The sequence below is a fragment of the Oryzias melastigma genome, linkage group LG11 (assembly GCF_002922805.2).
Source record: "Oryzias melastigma strain HK-1 linkage group LG11, ASM292280v2, whole genome shotgun sequence".
NCBI classification, from domain to species: domain Eukaryota; kingdom Metazoa; phylum Chordata; class Actinopteri; order Beloniformes; family Adrianichthyidae; genus Oryzias; species Oryzias melastigma.
In genome coordinates this window covers 18,867,059-18,889,589 of record NC_050522.1, presented here as the reverse complement: position 1 = coordinate 18,889,589, position 22,531 = coordinate 18,867,059, and the positions used below count along the sequence as shown (strand labels likewise).

The 22,531-nt window shown below is 42.9% G+C and overlaps 3 protein-coding genes across 8 annotated transcripts in view; 1 reads left to right on the top strand and 2 right to left on the bottom strand.

Moving 5' to 3' along the window:
* Positions 1–6,204, bottom strand: part of scn1bb (sodium channel, voltage-gated, type I, beta b) — an 11,335-nt gene extending 5,131 nt beyond the window's left edge. The window contains exons 1-3 of the mRNA XM_024296041.2: positions 5,506–6,204; positions 5,263–5,426; positions 2,122–2,362 (exon numbers count right to left, since the gene is read on the bottom strand). Of these exons, the coding sequence (XP_024151809.1) occupies positions 2,122–2,362; positions 5,263–5,426; positions 5,506–5,554 (454 nt within the window). The 5' untranslated portion in view covers positions 5,555–6,204. The remainder of the gene's footprint in view (positions 1–2,121; positions 2,363–5,262; positions 5,427–5,505) is intronic.
* An 853-nt stretch (positions 6,205–7,057) lies between these two features.
* zbtb22a (zinc finger and BTB domain containing 22a) lies at positions 7,058–11,720 on the top strand. Of its 3 annotated transcripts, XM_036214219.1 has the most exons (5): positions 7,085–7,103; positions 7,180–7,307; positions 8,188–8,385; positions 8,460–9,165; positions 10,233–11,720. In XM_036214219.1, the coding sequence occupies exons 3-5, from the start codon at positions 8,197–8,199 to the stop codon at positions 11,204–11,206; spliced, it is 1,869 nt and encodes a 622-aa protein (XP_036070112.1). In that variant the 5' UTR covers positions 7,085–7,103; positions 7,180–7,307; positions 8,188–8,196; the 3' UTR covers positions 11,207–11,720. The 3 variants fall into 3 exon arrangements, with proteins under 3 accessions (XP_024151578.1, XP_036070112.1, XP_024151569.1); XM_024295810.2 differs by lacking the exon at positions 7,180–7,307 and having other exon boundaries at positions 7,058–7,103; XM_024295801.2 differs by lacking the exon at positions 7,085–7,103 and having other exon boundaries at positions 7,110–7,307.
* A 1,275-nt stretch (positions 11,721–12,995) lies between these two features.
* mbpa (myelin basic protein a) lies at positions 12,996–17,679 on the bottom strand. Of its 4 annotated transcripts, XM_024296052.1 has the most exons (8): positions 17,433–17,678; positions 17,017–17,112; positions 16,709–16,735; positions 16,217–16,237; positions 15,942–15,994; positions 14,245–14,328; positions 14,129–14,149; positions 12,996–13,820 (listed from the first exon to the last, which is right to left on the bottom strand). In XM_024296052.1, the coding sequence occupies exons 1-8, from the start codon at positions 17,550–17,552 to the stop codon at positions 13,685–13,687; spliced, it is 558 nt and encodes a 185-aa protein (XP_024151820.1). In that variant the 5' UTR covers positions 17,553–17,678; the 3' UTR covers positions 12,996–13,684. The 4 variants fall into 4 exon arrangements, with proteins under 4 accessions (XP_024151820.1, XP_024151829.1, XP_024151844.1 ...); XM_024296061.1 differs by lacking the exon at positions 14,129–14,149 and having other exon boundaries at positions 17,433–17,679; XM_024296076.1 differs by lacking the exon at positions 15,942–15,994 and having other exon boundaries at positions 17,433–17,675.
* Positions 17,680–22,531: the final 4,852 nt, after the last annotated feature.

Sequence of the window (22,531 nt, the reverse complement as noted above, 5' to 3'; positions counted from 1 at the left end):
CAGCACCTCTGTGCTGGCAAGAGAGAGGAATGGGCGGACTCTGGCGATATTTTTAAGATGATAAAAACCTGTCTTAACGACGTTTTTAATATGAGGAATAAAATTCAGCTCAGAGTCAAAAAGAACGCCCAGGTTTCTCAAAGAATGAGAAGGTTTGAAATTCTGAAGACGAGTTAAAATTCTCTCTCTCTTGTCTTCAGGACCGATGATTAAAACTTCTGTTTTGTCCTGGTTGAGCTGAAGGAAGTTCTCTGCCATCCATGACTTGATGTCTAAAATACAATTAAAAGAGTATTTAAAGGTTCAAGGTCATCAGGAGACACGGCGATGTAGAGCTGAGTATCATCAGCATAGCTGTGAAAGTCAACGCCGTGTCTCCTGATGACATCCCCAAGAGGCAACATGTACAAATTAAAAAGAATGGGACCTAAAATTGACCCTTGGGGAACCCCACAACTTATTTCATGGATTCTTGAAGAGCATGTATCCAAACTTACATAAAAGTGTCGGTCTGTAAGGTAGGAATAAAACCACTTAAGGACATTTCCAGAGAGGCCCACATGACTCCTAAGTCTATTTAATAAAATCTGGTGATCTACTGTATCAAAGGCGGCACTAAGATCCAGCAGCACCAGAACAGAGAGTTTCTGTGAGTCTAAATGTATTCTAAGATCATTAACGATCTTTAAAAGAGCCGTCTCTGTACTGTGGTTCATTCTAAAACCAGACTGATATTTTTCTAAAATATTTTTGTCATTTAAAAACTCATGAAGTTGAGTAGCGACACTTTTTTCTATAATTTTACTTAAAAACGGTAAGTTGGATACAGGTCTGTAGTTATCCAGAGTATTTGGATCTAAACTGCTCTTCTTCAGAAGGGGCCTCACCACTGCTGTTTTACAGGCAGAGGGGAAGACACCCGTCTGAAGAGAGCAGTTCACTATGTTTAAAAGCTCTGACTCAAAGAATCCATAAAATGTTTTAAAAAGTGAAGTGGGAATGGGATCTAAAAGGCAGGTTTTGGTGTTTACTTGGGATAAAACTCGACCAAGCATTTCCACATCAACCAGGACAAAATTCCCCAGTGTTTCCTCAAGTAAAACCAATGCTGGTGATCTGTTAGAACCAGAGTTTGGCACAGGTGAAAGACTCGATCTAATGGCATTGATTTTACCTATGAAGTGGTCTGCGAAGTCCTCACATGCAGCATTAGATGACGGCATGGAGGACTTATTAAAATATTTATTTATTAAAATATCTATTGTTTTAAAAAGAAATTTGGGATTGTTTTTATTTTCTGTAATGATGTTTGAAAAGTAAAGAGTTCTGGCCTTTTTAACTGAATTATTGTAAATTTTGAGATGTTCCTTTAAAATTTCTAGATGAATTATTAATTTAGACTTCCTGTATCTCCTCTCTGCTCTTCTGCACTTCTGTTTCAGACACCTTATGTCATCAGTCTTCCATGGTGTTTTAGAAGTGGTTCTTAATGTTTTTGTCTTTACTGGGGCCACTGCATCTAAGGAAGACTGAAGTCTGTTACTAAAATCATCAAGCATAAAATCACAGGATGCAGATGAAGTTTGAGCAGGAGTTTGGTTAAAAGTATGAATAAAATTTGCAGCCACTTCAGGATTTATATATCGTTTCCTCACAGTTCTCACTGATGTCACTTGCCCTTTTTGATGTTATTTGATGTCACAAATAAGCTCTTTTTCAAACTCCATCTGTTCCTGATTCACAATGATTTGAATAAAGAAATAATCAGAAATGCAATTTTGAGCTTAATTTTCTTAACAGATGTCCTGTATAACCAGAAAGAAGCCACGAGGACATGCTGAAAACACTAAAACAAGATCTTTATGTTGTCCTAAAGCCCTAAACAATAAAGGTATTTCTCCTGCCGTAATCAGCTCAGAGCCTGAAGAGCTTTGGCTTAATTTGCTGAAAAGTTTTGTGGAAGCACTTAACTCTCTGGACCTAATCGATCATCAAAGTGCAGCGTTTCTGCGGGTATGGTGGAAACCTGAGGGAAGCCTGAGCTTCTAAGAGGTTGGCTCTCCAGAAAGATCTTCGGAAAACCATACACCTCAGTGACCTTCGAGGATGATGTCATCATACCTTTTGCCACCACCGTCAGGTGGACCACCTTGTCCACCACGACTTTTTTGCTGAAGTTGTTGTCGTAGCTGAGCGTGCGGTGGAAGAAGCAGCGGTAGGTGCCCGAGTCGTTGAAGGTGACGTTCAGCAGGTAGATGGAGGCGTCCTGGATGTCATTGCTCCTCTTGCTCCCATTCCAGTCGATGCGCTCGGAGAAGTCATCGTGTTCGATTGTGGCGACGCCTTCGTTGTAGCTGTAGATCTAGAGTCACATGAATTTGGACAGAAATTAGCACAGTATTTTTACTTTTTACATATTTTGTTGCTTTTTTAGATTTTTTTACAAGTCTTGTTTTTGCATTCTTTTGAAAGGGAGCTATTGCTAAATTTTGGTGTACTGTATTTTCTGGAGTATAAGGCCGAATTCTTACCCTACCCCTACATTTAGCCCTTCAAACAGAGAGAGATGGAAAAATAGTGTCTTTGAATTTGGAGAATTCGGACGACACTCCCACCCGATGACGCCATCAATAGTCGCCCTTCAGCTACATTAGCACGGAGCTGCTAGCGCTTGGAAATACATAGCATAGTTTTTTATTACTCTAAAGGTTAAGCTAAAATAAAAAGGCATTACTTTTAAATTTAAACTTCTGTGCTTCAGAGCACATCCACGTGAAGAAAAGCACTTCTCCTCCGTGGATACAGAACTCGAAGTCCCTTCGCTCTAGCCTTAAAAAAAATTACTTCGGACACCCCTTTCACTTCAAATGCCCCTTCAATTGGAGGGGTAGGGAGAAGACGGAGGGGTAGGGGAAAAACAACCAGAATGGTTAGGGTTTAGGCAAGGGTCGGGGCAGGCGGCAAAATAATGCTGGGAGTGGTTTCAGATGGAAAATGACCGTAGGGGCTTCTGAGAGTGACAGCGGGGGCTGATGGGAAGTGTAGTGTGGAGACCCAGGAAGTGGTCGTACTCGGGTGATAATTCCCGCTGATGGCCAGAGGGGGAGACAGAGGACCGATTCATGATAGACTCATATATGCCTTCTTCTTCATGATTGGACATAATTTGCTCCTACAAGTTATACTCCGGAAAATACTGTACTTGTAAAATAACAATAAAGCTTTTCTATTCTATATATCAAGTGCTCAGAAGTGAAACCTGCTTCTACAGTCAGTAGACTCTAATTGTCATCAATAAATAGGAAGCAGCACCCCCTGCTGGAGACACCGTTAAGGTAATGAATGCCTCTGCTGAATAAAAGAGAGACTGATTGTGTTTTCTCCATCTCTACCAGTCTGTGAAGTATTTTTTTTAGAACAGAGCTGTCAAACTTCTCACCCACACCTCCACATATCCCACCCATGACTTCATTACAAAAATAATACTGTAGTTTGGCCCCTTTTTTAATAGTTTATACCGTCATTATCACAATTAAGAACATTTTGTAACAGCTACAAAAAATGTGAGTTTGTCTGGATAGCATAACTCATACACAAAATACATTCAAAAGCATTTTCTTTAAAAGAAAAACTGCTTTTTCAACTTTAAGTGAAACACAAATAATGAGGTTTGTGTTAAAGATCTAGTTTAATCATCTTTTGATCTATTTTCAAAGTGTTCCCAGAGGTCTTTTAGCCACATGAAAAAAATGTTTTCTAGGACATAGTTTCTGCACAGCTGAAGTATTTAATCAGAAATTCATCTCTGAATTGTGGGCGGGACTGATGCCAAATTAACCTACTCCTACTTCCCATCATCCATCTCTAGCTTACAGCCCCTCACACCCACAACCTAACATTACCGGTTGCAACAAAAATGACAATCAATATCAGAGCTGTACAGATTTGAGCCAGATTCCAGCTCAGACGAGGAAAACAAAGACAATTGGAACCATCAGAAGTGAAGTAGGGAGTTTGTAGCCTGACCATCGTAGCTTCTACATCTCAGCTACAAGCTTTTTCTAACAGCATTTTTTAAACTGCTCATGATTCACAACGATTTAAATACAGAAATGCTCAGACAAGCAATTTTATTCCATTTAGTCCATTCTTTGTTTTTACGCATGGGTTTTCTCGCTCCTCATAGTCCAGATCGATGTTCCACATGAGTTTAAAGTGACTCACGTGGGCTTGACTGTCTGATTGTGGGATTGTGATGGTTGGACGATCTGTTCAGGGCAACATCATGATATAGATGGCAGAGGAGGATCAGGGGGAAACTGATATAAAATCAGGTGTAATAAGAGGAATGAATGGCTTTAAAGCAAGTCTAGTCCTGCTGGAAGTTTCAAACATAATTTAAAGGGTTACATCTTTTATGTAATCTGTTGTTCCCTCATAGATGCCAATGTTAAACTCCATAGCAACATTTGGCATTACCGGAAATTTGAATTCCACTCCAATGAAAATCATGTTTTAGTTACGTTCTTGCAGCTTTTTCTCACAGTGGAGAACAAATATGAAGAAAATTAAGCTTAAATTGTGTTCTTTGAGTATAGCTCCTCGGGGTCTCCAAGCGTTTTCTTATGAGGGCCACATAACTGTTTTCTTCTCTGATGTGGGGCCAGGGTAAACAGAAAAAGTGTAGCAATCACAGCCTAAACGTAAACATCTACGGTTTTTCAGAAAGCCACACATTTAAATAATTAATTTCTGTAATCTTGACAGAAAAATTAATACTAGAACATTTTAAAAACTAGATATATAGCATTATCTGCGCTAGATTAATGGTTAAAGATGCTTAAACTGATAGTAAAAACCACTGAAGCTGATAGATGAAAACGCTGAATCTGATAGCTAGCTAAAATGTTAGCAAAGTGTCAAATTGGCAGAAAAAAAACTCAAAAAAGAATTAAATTAGCCAAAAAGCTAAAATATTAGCTAAACTTCAAAATAGCTTTAAAAACTGAAAAAAGCCTAAATTACACAAAACGGATATGTAGCTGAAATATTAGCTAAATTAGACTATAAAACTGGTAAAATGTCTAATTTGTTGAGGAGGTCCAGAGGTAATTTGGGGACCCCTGCTCTATTGTAATTTTGAGATTTAGTTGATCTACGGCAACAAAAGAGGCCAAAAATGTCTGAAATATCTGCAGCTTCGTAGAGAAAGCACGTGAGCAGTTCTATTTGAGATATCCCATAATAATAATCAGCATTCACCGGAGAAAAGTCCGACTCTCCTGTGGGCCTGAAGTACCACTCCACGGTGGCGAACCCCTCCACCTCGCTCCTCCTCTTGCAGGAGATGCAGCCCAGCTTGAAGCCACGACCCGCCACGGCCTCTGTGTCAGAGTCCACTTCTGCACAGGCGCCATCGCCCTGGTCTGCAGTTTCCAAAGAGACAGGCAGGTCAGCGGGAGGGCCACAAACACTGAGGGGCTGCAGAGGAGCAGCTGAACTCACCGATCAGAGGCCAGAGGAGGGCGAGGAGCAGCAGGTGCACGGGTGCCATGTCTCCAGGTTACAGGACAGCTGGAGGATTTATGACGCTCATAAACTGGACGGCTTTAATACAAATGATGTTTGCACAGCTTTGAGGAGGAAAAGCGCTCATCTGCAGCACGGGAGCAAACACGCACGAGGCTGAGTTTGCATGGGCCTTCCTCACAGTCGTCTTCCTCAGCTGGTTCAGGTCTTTGGCTCAAACCAGGTTTCAGACGCGGACTCCCATCAAAAGAACAATCCAGATCCCGAGATCAGAGGAAGCTCGTCCCTGAGGTCCCGATGCTCACGTGGAACACAACAACATCCTTCAGCATCCGCTGCCTCAGCACCGCTACGCGTTCAGAACCGAACCTGTCGGTTTAAAGCGGGCTTCCCGGCCTGAAAACAGTCGCTTATCTCACGACCTCGTGCGCGTGGAGGCGACGTTCCGTTCGCGCGCTCATCGTCTAAGGTACGCAACCAGGGATGGAAAAAAAAGGCGTCCGCGCGCAGCTCGCTTCCGCGAGGATCAGCCGCGCGCGCGCAGAGGATGCTGCAGATGCACTGCGGTAAAGAGAAAAAAACGGCACTGCGCGCGAGCAGATGATGCGTGTCACGAAGCGCGCGGGTTTATGTCCACCGGCTCCAAACGGGCACGAGCTCAGCACATGCGCCGTGCGCCTCTATTATTCCGTTAGGACCTTTTGTTTTCTTCTTCGTCTTTTTTTTTTTGGGGGGGGGGGCGGTACGGCGAAAATTGAGGTCAAAGTTCAAGTAGAGGTCAAGGTTAGGCTTTATGAGAGCGTGAAATCAGGAAGATGTCCCCATGAGAATATTTGTGCGCGCAGGAGTGTGTGAATTCTTATGATGCGTTCACTGACTGCTCGGATTTTCTTACACCAAACAATGTCCTTCACAATTTTCTTATGTAAAATGAATTTATACTGATACAAACGCTCGTAAATTGAAAGGAAATGTATGGGACAAAATAAAATTTGTAACTGTGTCCGCGTGTTTGTGTGTAACTTTGGATTTTTGTGTATTTATATTTCTGTATTTACATGTACACTTGAACAGAGGAGACTATTGCCACTTTGTCCACATATACACGTTAGAAATTAAGTAGGCTATCACACACAAATCCAGTGAGTCTATTTTTCTCCATAGAAAGTAAATTAAATACAATACAGAAGCTTACAACCGTGTTATTGTAAAGTAAGAAATCACACATTTCCTTATTAAGTGATTTTTGTGGTGCTGAAGCAGTTTCTTGTGCTGCGTTTAATGACTGCTCGGACTTTCCTAAATCAAACTATGGCTTTCACATTTTTCTTATGTAAAATTCATTTATGTTTATGCACACACTCATAAATTACAAGAAAATTATTAATAAATGTAATAACATTACAAATTTGCAATAGTATTATTGTAAAGTATGTGATTATACAATTATTAATCAACTTTCAATAGCCTATATTTTGTGTTGAAATATTGCTTTTAAACTTTTCTTTTTTTTTTAATTAATAGAAGTGTGGAGAACTCGTCACGAGTCCGTGAAGCTGTTCGTCCACAGTCAGGTGAGCACGCTCGTGTTTGCGTCTGTCCGTGAATCCGTCAGTGACGTGATTTCAGTTCCGACGTTTCACTTCCGAGGTTCGGGATATGGAGCGTTAGCACCGACTAGCTCGTGCCATTCTACCCGAACCACCGGGGACAGTTTCATCCCCCCTCCCCGGTCTGCCTCAAGCCCAGCTGCCGCCGTTCGGCGAACAGGCTAGAAGGTAAAGCACCGCGCGGAAGCTAACGAAGCTAACGGCTCGCAGGTGGAGCAGGTAGCATGGCGCCGCCGATCATCAGCCCACAATAAACCCCAGAACCGAACACCTGGTCGGATGCAAACCTGCTAGAACCGGGTTTTGATCTCTCCGGTCCATTTGGGGCACGTTAACGGGTTTTCTCGCTTTTAAAGCAGAACTGCTTTCTAACAGTCAGATGATATAAAAAAAATCACGTTTTTTGATTACTTTTCTTTAAATAATTAACAAAAATGTGCAGATCTATGCAAATGTTTATGGAGGCAAATTTAAATAAATACCTACGCCATTAAAATTTGAGTTAAGTAAATACAATTGGAAATCATTAAATGTATGTGGCATTAAAAAAAACTTTAAATAAGTAATGACACATGTATTTCATAACTTAATGGAGTACATATTTATTTCAGTTGGTCACTTCCGGTCCTCTTTATTTTTACCGTTTTAACCCCGCCCCCGCGACACAGGTGAAAGCTGCTCCCCTCAGAGGGAAAGGACACGCCCCCATCATGTTTGTCATCAGATTGAGGGTTGTTTTTCACCTGTATTCACCACGGCTGTCAGGAGTGGGAAATAAAACGTGAAAAAAAATGATCAAAACCAGAACTTTAATAGAATAAAATAGAAAGGCATCCTTGTTGACCTTTTGCTTTCCATTTTCCTCATAGGTGTGGAGGATAAAATTTCACAATAAAAGTCAGCCCTGCTTTTTTTAATTCAAAGTTTTGTATGTAAACAATATTTACTCTTATTTAGAAATTTCATCCCAAACTACTTACAGATGAGATTTTAACCCTGTGGATGAACATGTTCAGACTTTTATTCCGACCATTCTTTTCGTTTGCAGCTCTGGACCATGGATCCGGCCTGCTGCGACTCCACAGTTCAGGTGTGTTTCCCTGGAGCCCGGGCTGCCGTCCTGGACAACCTGAACCGGCAGCGGGAGGAGGGTCGCCTCTGCGACCTTTCCATCCAGGTTCAGGGGCAGGTGTTCAGGGCTCACCGCTGCGTGCTTGCCGCCTCCTCGCCGTACTTCCACGATCAGGTGGGTGCGTTGATGGGCGAACTTTACACCTATGTGAGTGAGTTTTATTGCTGAAGACTGTGGTTCTCCTGCAGGTCCTGCTGAAGAACGTCACCACCGTCTCCCTTCCCTCAGTTCTGGACCCAGTAGCCTTTGAGAGCGTCCTCACTTCTGCCTACACGGGCCAGCTGAGCATCGTACACGACGACATTGTCCACTATGTGACCGTAGCCAGCTTCCTTCAGATGTGGCACATCGTGGACAAATGCACAGAGATGCTGAAGGGGCCCCGCCCCTCCGTGGACGGGGGCTCTGCGGCTCAGCCTGCATCTCGCCAGCAGTCGCCCAGCAGTACGGAGACCCTGTATGTGGAGAGGGAGGGCCGCCGCAGGGACAGGAGGCCTGACGCCCTGCCCCCTTTGGCCACCTGGAGGCGCCCCCAGCAGCTGGGGCGGTGGGCCCGGCCGCGGGCCTCGTCAGCCCAGCACATGGCGGACTCCCAGCTGGACGGGACCCAAGGCTATGTGGAGAGCGGCTTCAGCGGCTGTGAGGAGGTCCTGGCCTCAAACCACACCGTGGGGCCCAGCATGAATAGCAGACTACCTGGTGGGGGCGCCGGTGAGGCATCAAAACCCAAAGGAAGGTGTCAGCAAAGGGTGGGGCAGCTGACCGCAGAGCGAATGCCTGAGAAGGAGAGCGAAGAGTCACAGAATGGGAAGAAGATTGACAGAATGGAGACGGAGGCAGATGAAGGAGTTGGGGAGGAGAGCGAGGCGAGGAGGGAGGCTTTGAGTCCCTGCGGTAAGACCTGCTGTCATTCTGACACACCTGGATCAGGTGTCCATAGAGATTCTGATGCCGTAGGTAGAACTCATGCAGGTGGGGGTGGGGTTTTCTCAACTCACATGTGGGACCATAGACATATATTAATATGAATATGGAGTTAATGTGCTTTTCAGATGTTAGCAGAAATCATGGTTTTCTGGTCTGAAATGGCGCTATTAGCGTTAGCTTTATCACAAACATAAACAGTGCTACAAAGTTCATAAAAGGGACCCCTCCCCCCTACACACACATTGGATTTTTGCAATTTGTCAATTTATTAAACATATAAAACCAGAGGCAACCAAACTGCTGAAAATAAAATCAAATAAATAAAACCACTAAACAATATAATACCATTAAGAAACAATAATTCTAGATCTGCTCGGAGTAAAAAACCTGAGCTAAAAGATGAGTTTTTAAAAGTTTCTTAAAATCGTTGAGGGATCTGGGTCGGACTGGGTTGAGAAAATCGATCTAAGCTTAATAGATCAATAATCGATCCATAAAAATAGAGATTGATCTAACACATAAAACTAAAATCTGCTAGCTTAATGCTAACGTTTAATGGGATTTCCCATAGGACGGCTAGTGCTAACGTTCATTGCTAACTAAGTGAACATCTTTATAAACTCACAGGCATGAATTTTTCTTTTAAGTCTTTTAAAGAAATACATTTTAAAGTAATCATTTGTGGTATAAAAGATTGTTGCTCATACTTTCTTCTTCTTCTGGTTTAAGGTGTAATGCTATAGTGTGATTGCCACCTAGTGGCCAAACTTTAACACCCTCCAGGAGAGGCTGTATGGTTTTAATAATCTCATAATTTCACTAATAAATGTTACAGTACTATATCAGATTAATATCATTATCTTGAAACCACATATATAGATTATGAATGTATTTCTAAGCAAATTTGTCTAAATATGTAAACCATATAAATTTTTAAGTTGAATTTAATAGAATTGAATTGAGGGGATCAAAACAATTGTAAAAAAAAAACTGAATTGAATCGACTGACCTGACCTCATGCTGTGTGTCTGCAGAAGTTCATGCAGTTTGCAGAGGACAAGGGGAGGGGGGGCACGCTACCGGGAGGCACAGAAGCGACCCCCCCTCTGACCCTGGTGGTGTTCACTGCTCTGGGACAGGTGAAGGAGCCCCGGGTCCGGAGGCTCCGGTCTCTGCCAGACTCCAGTGGCAAATGGAGACCTGGTCTGAGCAGGACGGGGGGGCCGGGAACTGCTGCAAAGACGAGAACGAAGAGGAGGAGGACTTTGACGGCTTCACCAGTGGGGGCAACACCAGAGACGCTTACAATGACATTACCCAGAGGGCTTTGCTGCCTGTGTCCCCTGAATTCGTCTCAAAGGCGACCTGGCCGTCCACTGGGGGGGCCCAGAGTGGCTCTGTGACCCCCACATCCAGTCAGCAGCAGTCCACCTCATCTGCTGGATTCCCACCCCCTCCTTCACCCCCTACTCCGTCCTCCTCCTCCTCGGTGTCGCTGGCCTCCCCCACCTACTCCGGGAAAGTGCACTTCTGCCACTGCGGCAAAGCCTACACCCTGAAAAGCATGCGGGACCGCCACGTGAAGATGCAGCACCTCAACCTGCGCCCCTTCGGCTGTCCAGTCTGCTCCAAATCCTTCAAGATGAAGCACCACCTGACCAAGCACCTGAAGACCCACGGGGGGGTGCGGCCGTACGAGTGCACCCTGTGCGGGAAGAAGGTCGTGTGGAGGGACAGCTTCCTGAGACATCAGGCCCGCTGCGGGGGGCTCCCTCCCGACCGGGACACGGACAACAGTTACACCTGCGGGTTCAGCGAGGGAGGGGCTTTCCTCCCAACAGGACACGTGAAGGTGGAGGAGGTGGACTTTCACAGGGAGGTGGAGGACGGGATGGGGCGGCTCCTGGACAACATGTCTGGGATTGTGAACGAGCTGAGCGCACCCCCCCAGAGCGTGGACACTAACGTTCTGAAGGAAGAGGTCACAGAGGGCTTCAGTGGGAGCTAGACTCTTGTGAGGGGTGGGGGTCCTGAAGATCCTCAGAAGTCTTAATTGCACTGATTTATCAGAGTTTGACCATTCTGCTCCATAGATGCTCCACGTTGCAGGAAGTCAGAGTGTGAATGACACAAGAGTCATATGGAATTTCAAAATAAAAGTCCCTGAGTTGAGGTGAACTCCATCTGAAGAACTGTTCATATTGTGTACAGAATTTCTGTTCAGGTGTGAGTGAGATTGTGTGTTTGTGTGAAAGTGTGTTGCAGAATTTGTTTTCTGGAAATTACAATAGAAAAAGTTTTTTTTCCACTTTAGAAATCCATAAACTTTGAACTCTTCTCAGTATTTGTCTCTCAGCTCAACTGGATGTTTCGTTCTAAATGATCTTCAGACTCTTTTCACAGCCAAACCACATCTGGAGATCTATGATTTGTGTTTTCATCCTAAACGTTCCTCCTTCAGTCCACGGAGAGGTTTTTCTTTGCACTGGAGTCATTGAATAAAGACTTACACAAATGAATAATCCACTGCTTTAAGATCTGTTCTGTTTAACTTTGGATCATTTTGTTCTGCTTTGTCTAACCTTCAGACATTCTTGCTGCAGAGCCTAAACTACCCCGCCTCCTGCCGGACCTGATCGAGGCTCCACCAATCGTCAAGCTGGAACCCATTCTCCAGTTCAGAATTCTTTGATAGCAAATATATGATATTTATACCATAAGATGTTAAGCAAAGAGAAGATACTCAGTTCAGAAAAAGTTCATAGATCTGATGGGATCGTGATCTAATGATGATTGATGTTGAGTTTAGTGATCGTTACTTTTGTTTGACCTACAAATTACTATAAAATTATATTGGTATTTGGTGGAAAGTTAATATATATTTAAAAAACTTTTTTTCTTAAAGGTTAATTTGATTTTCAAAATACTATGTAAAAAATCTAAACAGACTTGATCATATTTCATGCATGAGAAGGTTAATGATTCATTCAACCACATTTTAATGAGTTGCTGCATCTCAGCGTTGCTCTGTTTGGCCGTTATAGTCCAGTTGTTCCGCTCTAAGCATGGAGCCTATTCAGACCGAGGAAACTCGAAAACCACCTCGAAAGATGGGTCCAACAGCGGTTCCTGGTACTGGACCAATGCTCGGTTCACTTTAAGCAAACTAAAGTCTGAATACACAGATGGACCTGACTCTTGGGGTGCTGTCATAGACACTTGTGTAGCTATTCTAGTCCTGACGACATACAGTTTTTGTGAACAATTGTTGTCAACACTCCTACAGCTGTTGCCTAAATTGTGTAGCTAATGTGAACAGTCGTGCAATTGTTGCTTTTGTGACAACAGCTGCTGTAGACAGTTCTGAATACTTACACAACTGCACTTGTGCAGCTGTGAACACATGTAGCTCATGGTTCTCACTACACATGCAGCCATTGTGACTGTTCACTATTGTCAACACTTGTCCTGGACAAGTTGTGTACTGCTGACTACTCATTCAGCTGTTGTAAACACTGGTGTGACCAGCTTTGACACTCAAGCTGCTGTCATGGTCCTAACAACTGTGCAGCAGTTGTGAACACTCGTTTAATACTTATGACCAGCTATATATAAATCTGTAAAATTATCCTTTACACCTGTTATGAACACCTGTGCAGCTGTTTATGCATTCAAACCAATAAAACAATTTAAAAGTAAAGTAAAACCTTGAGGTAGTAATTTATTCCAGTGGAACAGATCAGTGACCACATTTTTTTATTTTTATGTTCTGTTTCACTCAAAAAACAAGAGTTTGAATCCATCTAAAAGCCTTTTATTTAGTGAATAGAGGATTTAAAGCTTCACATCAAAAGACTGAACTTCCACGCTGCATGAATGCATCACGAGATGTTCGAGGAACCGTTCAGCTTCAGAGCAACACAATAATAAATCTGTAGTGAGAGACCTAAAGAGTTAGGCTGCACATAAAAACTGGACGTTTAGAGACACTAAATGAGCAAAAAAAAGCAAAATATTTACAGATTTTTCCTTTTAAAACATAACAGGTCAGAGAAGCATGAGAAATCCTGCATTGTTGAATTCATCGCGATGTCGTACAGCTCTGCTCCTGACCACCTTGTTGCTTCTTCCTAAAACCTTCAACCCACTTACAGGAAAACCATCATCTGAAACCCGCATCGTCTGAAGAGAACCCATCAAACTGAAAATCAACAAATCAAGGGTTTTACACAAGTGCATCTGAAAGGGCGACATGTTACAAACCTGCATATGACACTGAGGCACAATAACTGTTATTGTTCAGACTCCCAGAAAAAAAAGCACATTTTTTGCTCTATAAAGCATCACGTGTGTACAAAATACGAACAAACTTCACACCGTGGACATGTGCACCATCAGACATTTTTTTGGAATAAAGCACGAAGAATTCTCACAGAGTTTTCCCGACAGCACCGTTAAAGAGATCCTCCACTGAAGGAGGCTTGTGTTAGTCTGTTAGCATCTCTTCAGGTTGTGAGTCTGCTTCTCCTTCCTCCTCTGGTCCCTTCGGTGTTCCGCCCGGGATCTCGTCCTCAGAAGATGGTGCTCCAGCGTTTTGGGGGAGGTTTGGACTTGGACTCTCCCTGAAGAGAAAGACGATGAAGATGATGAGGGGTTTGAGAGAAGAAGAGGGATGGGTTTCTCCAGCTGGTGGATGAAGGCAACCTGAGGTGTTACATTTTGGGGGGGTAGAGATGATTGTCTCATTTTTCACATTAACAGGGATTGTGCAGATGATCGGCTCTGAAAACCCACTGAGATAGATCAGAAATGAACATATGAGCATAAAAAATGAAGATGATGTTAGTTTATTATAATATCAAGGTATGTTGATGGATTGAAATGACTGAACTCAAGCGATGAATCTTTTGTTGCTTATTTTTTTACTCACTCCGGTCTGCTGAGAGCATCACTGTTGCGTTTGAGTAAACACAGACAGGAAACAGCGTTCGTGAACCCCACTTTCACACCAAAAACGAAAAGCTGGGCTTAAAGGTGGACGCTCACCAGAGTGAAGAGCCTGGACAGTGTGCTTTGGTCCCTGCGTCTCCTGACTGGGGACTTTGCACTCTCGGCACGTGACGACGAGGCCTAGAGAAAGACGCTGTGTCAGCAAAGGTGACGGCCTGAAACTGGACTTTAAAAGCGGTTAGTGTGACTCTCCTTCACCTCTGAGCATCAGGGACTGCAGGTCTTTGAGAAAAGGAAAGCATTGAACTGATGTTAAAGGGGTTTTGGAAAGAGGAAGACAATTCCTACAGCTGCAAAAAAAATCAGATGAAAGTGGAAGACCCTTCCACCCAATAGGTGACATGCTCAGTTTTTATTTTTAATAAAAGATCATCTTTTGGACCATTGTACAAGTGGTCTCTGCTATTTTTAGCTAAAAAAAAAGACATTTTTTGGACATAGTTGCTGCAGAGTGGCAGTAGTTTATTAGAAATTCGCCTCTGAGTTTATAGGTGGGACGGTTGGTGCGGGGCAACCCGCCTCTCACACCCCCAGACTAATATTACCACTACACCAAAAATGGCGAGCAATATTAGAGCTATCAATTTAAAGCCAGATGCCAGCTCAGGTGAGGAAAACAATTGATCTTCTTCCTGCAGTATTTTTTCGTCTGATCCCGATTCACAAGAAACTGAATCAACAAATATTTCAAAATGCAATTATGAGCTTAATTTTCTGAAAAGATGACTTCCATCATCAAAAAAATGACATAAAAACATCACAAAAAGGATTTTCATCAGATGATCATCCAATATGCAGTTTCATTATTGATGCATAATAATGGCAATAGGTATTTGAAAATTGGAAACAATCAAAACCCTGACTGGTTCCTGCCCAAGTTAACAAAACAACAGCCAGTCAAGGGTCTGCTGCAAAATATTTCAAAAGAACAAAACAAGTCCTAAACTTAAAATCGAGTCAAGACCTCACCTTGACGTCAAATCTCAGCTCATCTCTGCAGCAGGATTTAGTGACCCTAACATCTACACGTTGGGCCTCACATTTATTTCAGATAAGAGATGCAGCTTTACTCTGAGGTGAAGCAGATGCAGCTTGAAGGAGGGTGAGATTGAAGCTGGAACTGTGATCCCTTAGATTCATGATGTACCTGGACACGCCCAGGACTCACCTGGATACACCTCACCTTCACTTGACCCACATGACCACGCCCCTTTTCATTTTTTGATTGACTACGTCTCTGATTTTTTTTTTCAAACACTCCTGTAAGTCACTAATTTCTCAAGGATCACGTGAATACGCCCAAAATGAATCAATTATCTGGACACGCCTAATTTTGATCTTTTAGGCTTTTTGGTGACAATTCTGTTTTGTTTTTTACAATCAATTGACAAAATTAATCGTTTGATTCATGTGGAGTTTCTGTATAACTCCTCAAACTCTGTGTTTGTGGTTTCTTTGCACAAATATGAGGAAGAATCCTGCTACCGATGCAGAAAGACACAAAGAAGGATAAAAACCCGTCAGGAGAAAGGGCCTTAGAGACACAGGCAGAAAAAGACATGAGAGCTCCACCGCGGAGGTGGACGGATGAGTCTTGGGAAAAATGACGCACACTCTTCAGTAAGATGAGAGGAAGAGCAGGGACGGGGAATCGCTTCAGGCACACGAGAGATGGAGGTGTTACAGAGGAAGGTGGAGGAGGACCCTCCCGAGTCCTGAGAGGAGGAGTTTACCGGTTCATAAACAGCCGAGCAGTTTCAAAGTCATCCAGAAGCAGCGAGTCACTCTGGATTGAAGCACAGAAGCAAGTTTGAGTGACAGAGAAGTGACAGCTGTGTTAAAGGAGAGGTGGAGTTTGCTGATGTTTTTTCAGCTAAATCACACAAGTGGACCTTGACGCCTCACAGACATGCATAGCAAGACACGGGCGAGGTGGAGGTTAGATGTACACAGACAACAGGTCGCTGCGTGCTCTGCAGCAGGAAGTCACAAAAGATGGCGGACGTACCAAACCCAGGATGTCCTTCCACTGGACATGAAAGAGAAAGACAGGCATACGGTGAGCTGAAACTCTCACAAAAGATGAGTCATCCACCCTATCCCCTAATTTACAAGTGATGAAGAAGCACTTCTTTTTAGGATGATAACTTGGCAGAGTTGGGGGGTCCAAAACATGGCTGCTTACTCGACAACCCTAACCCTTCCCAGATCTACTCCAGTTCCTCTTTTGGGAACTCCAGAGCTACAACATGATGAACTCAAATACAGTTTTGGGCAGACAGATGTTTGGCTGTGACTCGGAGGAGATATCACCTCAGCTGCCCCCATGGGACCAGAGAGCTGCTTGATGATAGCCGAAAAATGCCGATTACCTCATTGTAGGTCGCATTTTTACACACACAAAATCAGCTCGAGGAGGCTTCTTTAATGGTGAAAAAAAAGGGACGTTTACATCCGACCTGCAGCAGATCAGCAAAGCAAACGTGAAAGGAAGACTCACCCTGGATTTAGCAGGAGGAGAGGAAACCTGTGAGAACACCAAACGAGAGCAGAGTGACTGATTGAGCAGAAAGTCATGAACTCTGAAGGAATCACCTGCCGGACCAGAATTATGATTGTTTTATTCGTAAAACACAAATGAGGTAGTCTTAAACACATGAACCACAAATGAAAAAAACATTATTTTTTACTCAATTTATTCATAATTCTTTGAGATTATTAGAAAAAAGATTAAATGTAACTTGGTTTGCTGGACTTGTAAAGCCACTTTGACCCAAAACAACTGATTTCACGGGGAGTGGGACTCACCAGGCTCCTGAAGAATTGTACCACGGCGTTCTCGTTGGCCCGACGACGAGAGGACGACTGTTGGGGCGAAGTGGCCAGATGACCCCGGAACGAGCCCTGGGAGGGTCACCATGCAAACACAGACACAGAAAGTTCAGCTTCAAAAGACTTCCATTCTCTGACTCCACCCACAAGACAAACCACAGTGTGAAATGCTCACAAGCAGAAAATGTTGAAGTTTTCTTAACAGCAAAGTGATTGTTGGAAATCTTTAGTTATGATTTTTGTGCAGATAAAATGGGAAAAATTGGGCTAAAACATCTATATGCAATCGATGACAAAAGACACAAAATCATGTCGGATTCTCCAAATGTCTGGAGAACTCAAAATGAAGAGGAGAATTCCTATGGAATCATCTCCTCATCGCTGCTGCTCACCTTACTCCTCTTCTTCTTGTTTCCTCCAAAGAACTGGCCAATCTGATCCATCAGACCCGGAGTCTTCTTCTTCCTCCCCAGGCCGAAGCCGCCCTGCCCAGAGGTGCTCGCTGTCGCCATAGTGACCTGCTTCTGCTCCGCGCTCCTCTTCTGCGTCCGTCCAGACCAGCAGTGTCGCCGCCCTGCCCCACCGCTCCCTCTGGGTGCTTTGCTGTCTGACGTTCAGAGGTGGGGGGCCGTCCTTCAGGCTGTCATCTCCTGTGCGTCGAGGTCAAGTCAGAAGCGGTCGGGTCCATGGTTCTGGCTCGGCTCCAGGCATTCTTCTGAGCTTCAGAGGCTGTGTCAGTCACTGCCGCCCCCACACCGACCTGCCATTGTTCCCCCCTCCAATCGCTGGTCAACAAGGGTTATCTGGGTTTGAACTTACAGCATTGTTGCCTACACACCTTCATGATGTGAGGATGGAGTGTGCTCAGCTCTTCAGAGCTCCAACCTGTTGATTCTTCTGTCACGTTTCTTAAACATAGCAGAAGATGTATCCCAACAGAAGCAGGAGAAGCTTGAGGAGGGGTATCATCACAAAGTCACACAAACAACCATGTTTGTGTTGATTCATTGACGCCCCACAGCAGCTCAACAAAGCAGCATTGTGTCAGAAACGCCCTTCACATTCAGGATCTGAATGCCTGCAGACAGACGCCTCTTTGTTTCCGATCCAGTCAGAACCATGTCAGGTTGGATGAAGGACCTGACGCCATCAGATCAGCGTTCTTCGGAAGATTATCAGTTCTGTGTTCTGGAGAACCACATTGGAGGTGAAGCTGCTATTAAAGATTTTCCCATTAAACCAGAACCGGATTTGTGAGTGCAGGAAATCATCTCTGCGACGTCTGAGGTCTTCTTCATGATCACGCTTTCATCTTTTTTAGTCAAAGCAACAGTTTTTTTTTCACAAATAGTTTTAAATTACTGAGTAAAAACAATTCATACCCCTAAAAACTTGATTATCATAAATCGTCAATAATTGCTTCAAAAACTGTAACCTCCCCTTAGGTGGACCACGCCTCAGGGGCACAGCCTTTGGGATCAACATTGGCGCCCCTCAAAAGTCTAAACGAAGCTGGATCAGCACCCACGGGCCCGACGGGGGCACAGGCAGGAATGCAGAGGTGGGCCCAGCACACAGCTCGTGCACGCTCTCCACAAGAGTCTTGGACTTGTTCCCGCAGCCGGAGGCCGAGGCGGAACGGCGGGACAACAATGGTGTCCGTGTACCAAAGCCGTGGGACGCAAACACGGTAGAAATGTGGAGAGAACCCCGCCTCCCCTCCCCTCCACAGAGGCAGCTGAGCATCTTCTGATGCTGAAGGCCTTCCTCTGTCTCTGCACGCGTGCACGAGGCGTGCACAGTGGAAGTGCTGCTTGGTTAGCAGCAGATAACAGTTTTCCTGACTTGTGCAGCTTCTGTGAGCTGAGGGGAGGAACGATCCGACAACTATTCATGTGTGTTTGATCTGATTCATGAAAATGACCAGAGCTTGACACTTACAAAATCTGATCCAAAACAGATTCACTGTTAATCTGTCACTTTACTAAAGGTCATTATTTAACTCCTGTATTGCATGACTGTGTGATATGGGGGGTAATATGGTTTCATAAAATCCATTAAGCTTTGACCAACACTCAACTTAACCAGTTTAGTCCATAGAAACTAAATTAAAGGCAGTTTTCTTTTAAAAATGAGTAACCAGAGAACAAACAGAGACACAAAGGCAAAAATTTCTGCCTAATAAAATCTATTTGACAACAGAACAGACAACTGTTGGCTCCTTAGAAAAATCAGATATAGATAGACACTGTAAAAAATGAATTTTTTAGAAAGTAAAACGACCCTTGTTTCAAGAAAAATTGTCTTTTTGTCTTGTATTGTCCACAGTTCATGCTTGAAAAAAAACAAATCATTGAAGAAAATTAGTCTTATTTTCAGTCTTGCAAGAAAACTAATCTTATTAGTAAAGATTTTCAATACCTAAATTGATCAAATTTTTGCATATTTGACTTGCATCCTGGTGCTTCTGTGGTCAGCAGAACATCTTCTCATGAAGCTTTAAAATGCTCTGCAGAACAGAATCCTGTGATGTCATGTTTGTGCCTCACACAGAACCGTCCCTCAGGAGTACGGCGAGCTGCAGAGGCCGTCTGTGCCTCACTCTTGCAGCAGGTCCTCTCAGCATCGGCGCATCTCCGTGGTGGGAATGTGTTTTGGGCAGAAGCCAGTGATTCCATCAGCATTTGGCTCAGGGCTGAAAGCACGATTGTTTGTCACCTCAACAATATCAGGCTTTCTGAGGACGAGGCGTGTTTGTGAGCTAAGTGAAGAAAAGGCCAAAGTGTCTGTTTTATTTTAGCCCTGCAGACGTGAAACAAAGCACGTCTGCAGGGCGTGTGGTCCCGCAGCAGCTGTCAAAACCGCATCGAGTCCATAAACTTAAGGAGTTATTAGTTTCTGTACAGCTTCAGCATAAAGTCATCATTAAATAAACATGAAGGGATGCAATAACAGTTTGGAGAACGCTGGTAAGAACAGTCTGTGTGGGTGGGGGCAAAGCTGAGGCAGTGTCTAAATATTCATTTAGACTGATGCACAAAGGAATAATTGTGTCACAGCACTGAAGTGTGTGGGGACTTTTATTTTGAAATTATGCATAGTCTGGGTTTTCGTTGATTTTATTGGACGCAAACATTAAAAAAAAAACAAAAGAAACCAGAAAACAACTAAGATGGCAAAAAAGGGCAACCATGTCTACAACAAAATGTGATGAATTCAGTTTGAAGAAGATTTTTACCGAAAGAGTGGCCACTAGTGTTTACAAAGGGGTACTGCAGCTGGTTTAAAGTGACCAAATCTCTTCTTCCAAGTTTAGTAAAACGCTGAACATAAACACTGCACATCTATGTGTGCATTAAACTGATTACTACCTTTCCAACTTAATATTTGAATGTAAATCCACTCAAATCTTAAGCTAGCTGTTATTGTACAATACCACCTTTATTTGTTTGTGTATTTTCTGTGTGGGGCCCTTAAACCGGTGTGAAGATGTGACTCAAACACTGTGTTCGTCCTGTGTTTGTGATATGTGAATGAGCTCCTTAAACTGTTTTATTTGTCTTAGTGGAAATGTTGACTCACAGGTTGGACTGTTATTGTGTTTGCCAGACTGTTCTAATTAAGAGACAAACGAACACATTCAGCAGCACAAACCACAGATTTAAAGTCTCAAGATTCTTTCACATAATCATAGGTAATGCATGCTCAAGAAAAGTCTATGAAAAGGTACATCTTGGGTTTCTGTGTTCAAACCTACACAAATTTGAAGACCCTTTTTGGCCTCGTATGTTACAATTAGTCACCTTTGTTGGTTCTTAGTGACCCCCTCGCCCTATAAGGTGGTGGGGGTGTCACTAGCATTAACCTACATTACAATATCACAGACATAACTTGTCTGAAATGTGATGGTTTAACATTTATAATGCCTGTCATCAGTCTGGGTAGGCTGAATCTGAATTCTTCCCCTACAGCTTCTCTCTATCCCTCCAATAGTAGGGGCATTTGTAGGGGTAGGAGTGTCAGAAATGTGTTTTTTAAGGGTAACGCATAGGATTGTGTATCCTTCCACAGTGAGGATGATCCACATGGCACTTTACCAAGGAGGAGAAATGCATTTCTACACATGGGTGTGCTCTGAAGCACAAAAGTTTACATTTAAGTAAGGATTTTATGTTTTAGCATGACTTTTTGAAGTTATAAAATCAATGAAAGCTACATGCTAACCGAGATGAATAATGATGACATCATCGAGGGGTAGTGTCGTCCAAATTTGAAGAATATTTTCCCTTTCTCTCCACTTGGTGGGCTAAATGTAGGGATATAAGCCGTAGGAGTAGGGGAAGAATTCGGATTCAGCCTGGATGTTTCAAAGAGATGGTAAAAATGAGTAAAGCAAAAGGCTTAAGCATGAAGACATGAACACTTTTGAGAAAAAAAACTTGGAAACAAAATCTGAAGCCGACTAAAAGAGGTTGAAATTTCTGGACAAAACCATAAAAAGCAGCACTAAAGAAGAACACTTTTTGATTAGCGAATTATGGTTTGGTGGAGGATTTAATACTTTAAGGATCTCCTCAACCCTGTAGGAATGGAGTCTGTCAAGGAATCACATGGACACGAAATAACATGTTTGACTCTGAGTTTATTTAATTTTAAACTGACAGCTGTAAATCCCTTATTTCAGTTCTCCATCACCTAGAAACAGTTCATCTTGACCTAATTGAGATAGTTGCTGGATCTCTCAATAAATGTATATATCTGAGCTTGCTTTAGCCCTATGGTCAAGACAATTTCTTCTACAGTAAAGTCTTAATAGAGGACTTTCAGATTACTGTAGTGTTTAAAAGAACTGACTCCATTTGCAAGAGTAGGCCATTTGGCATTTCTTTAGTAACACTAAGTAAAGATGATTATACAGCAAACGTTCTTTTTTTTGAGATTTTTTCAGTCAGAATCCCGCTGATTTTCGGACATGTTAGAACTTCCCTCATTTGTGACCCTTTTGTCCCTTTGATCTGTATTATGTATCTCTGTCTTTTCTCATACAGTTAATTTCAGAGATTTTTTTTCTTTTTTCTTCTCTTTACAAATTGTCTAAGTATAGCTCTCAACTAGGAGCAGCTGGCTGTTGATACGTCCTTCATTGTGCAATGTTACCATTATATACTCCTACTTTTATGAACATTGGCATAGAAGACCATGCACGTATTTTACAGTATTTTATATTAATTAATTAATTATATTATATTAATTTTAACAATCATGGGTATTTTAGTTTGGTCTTTTTCATTTTATAATTTAGAATAATATCTTTGACGGCTGTTTTTAGTTTTGTAGGTGGACATTTTACCATTTGTGTGGGACTATAGTTGAAAAAAAAGCTTCTGGATTTATTCTGGTTCATTACAGTGATGCTAAATGTGCACTGTCCCTGAGAAAAAATATTTAAAAATCCAAATTTACTGATTTTTGTTTTTTTGTAACATCAACT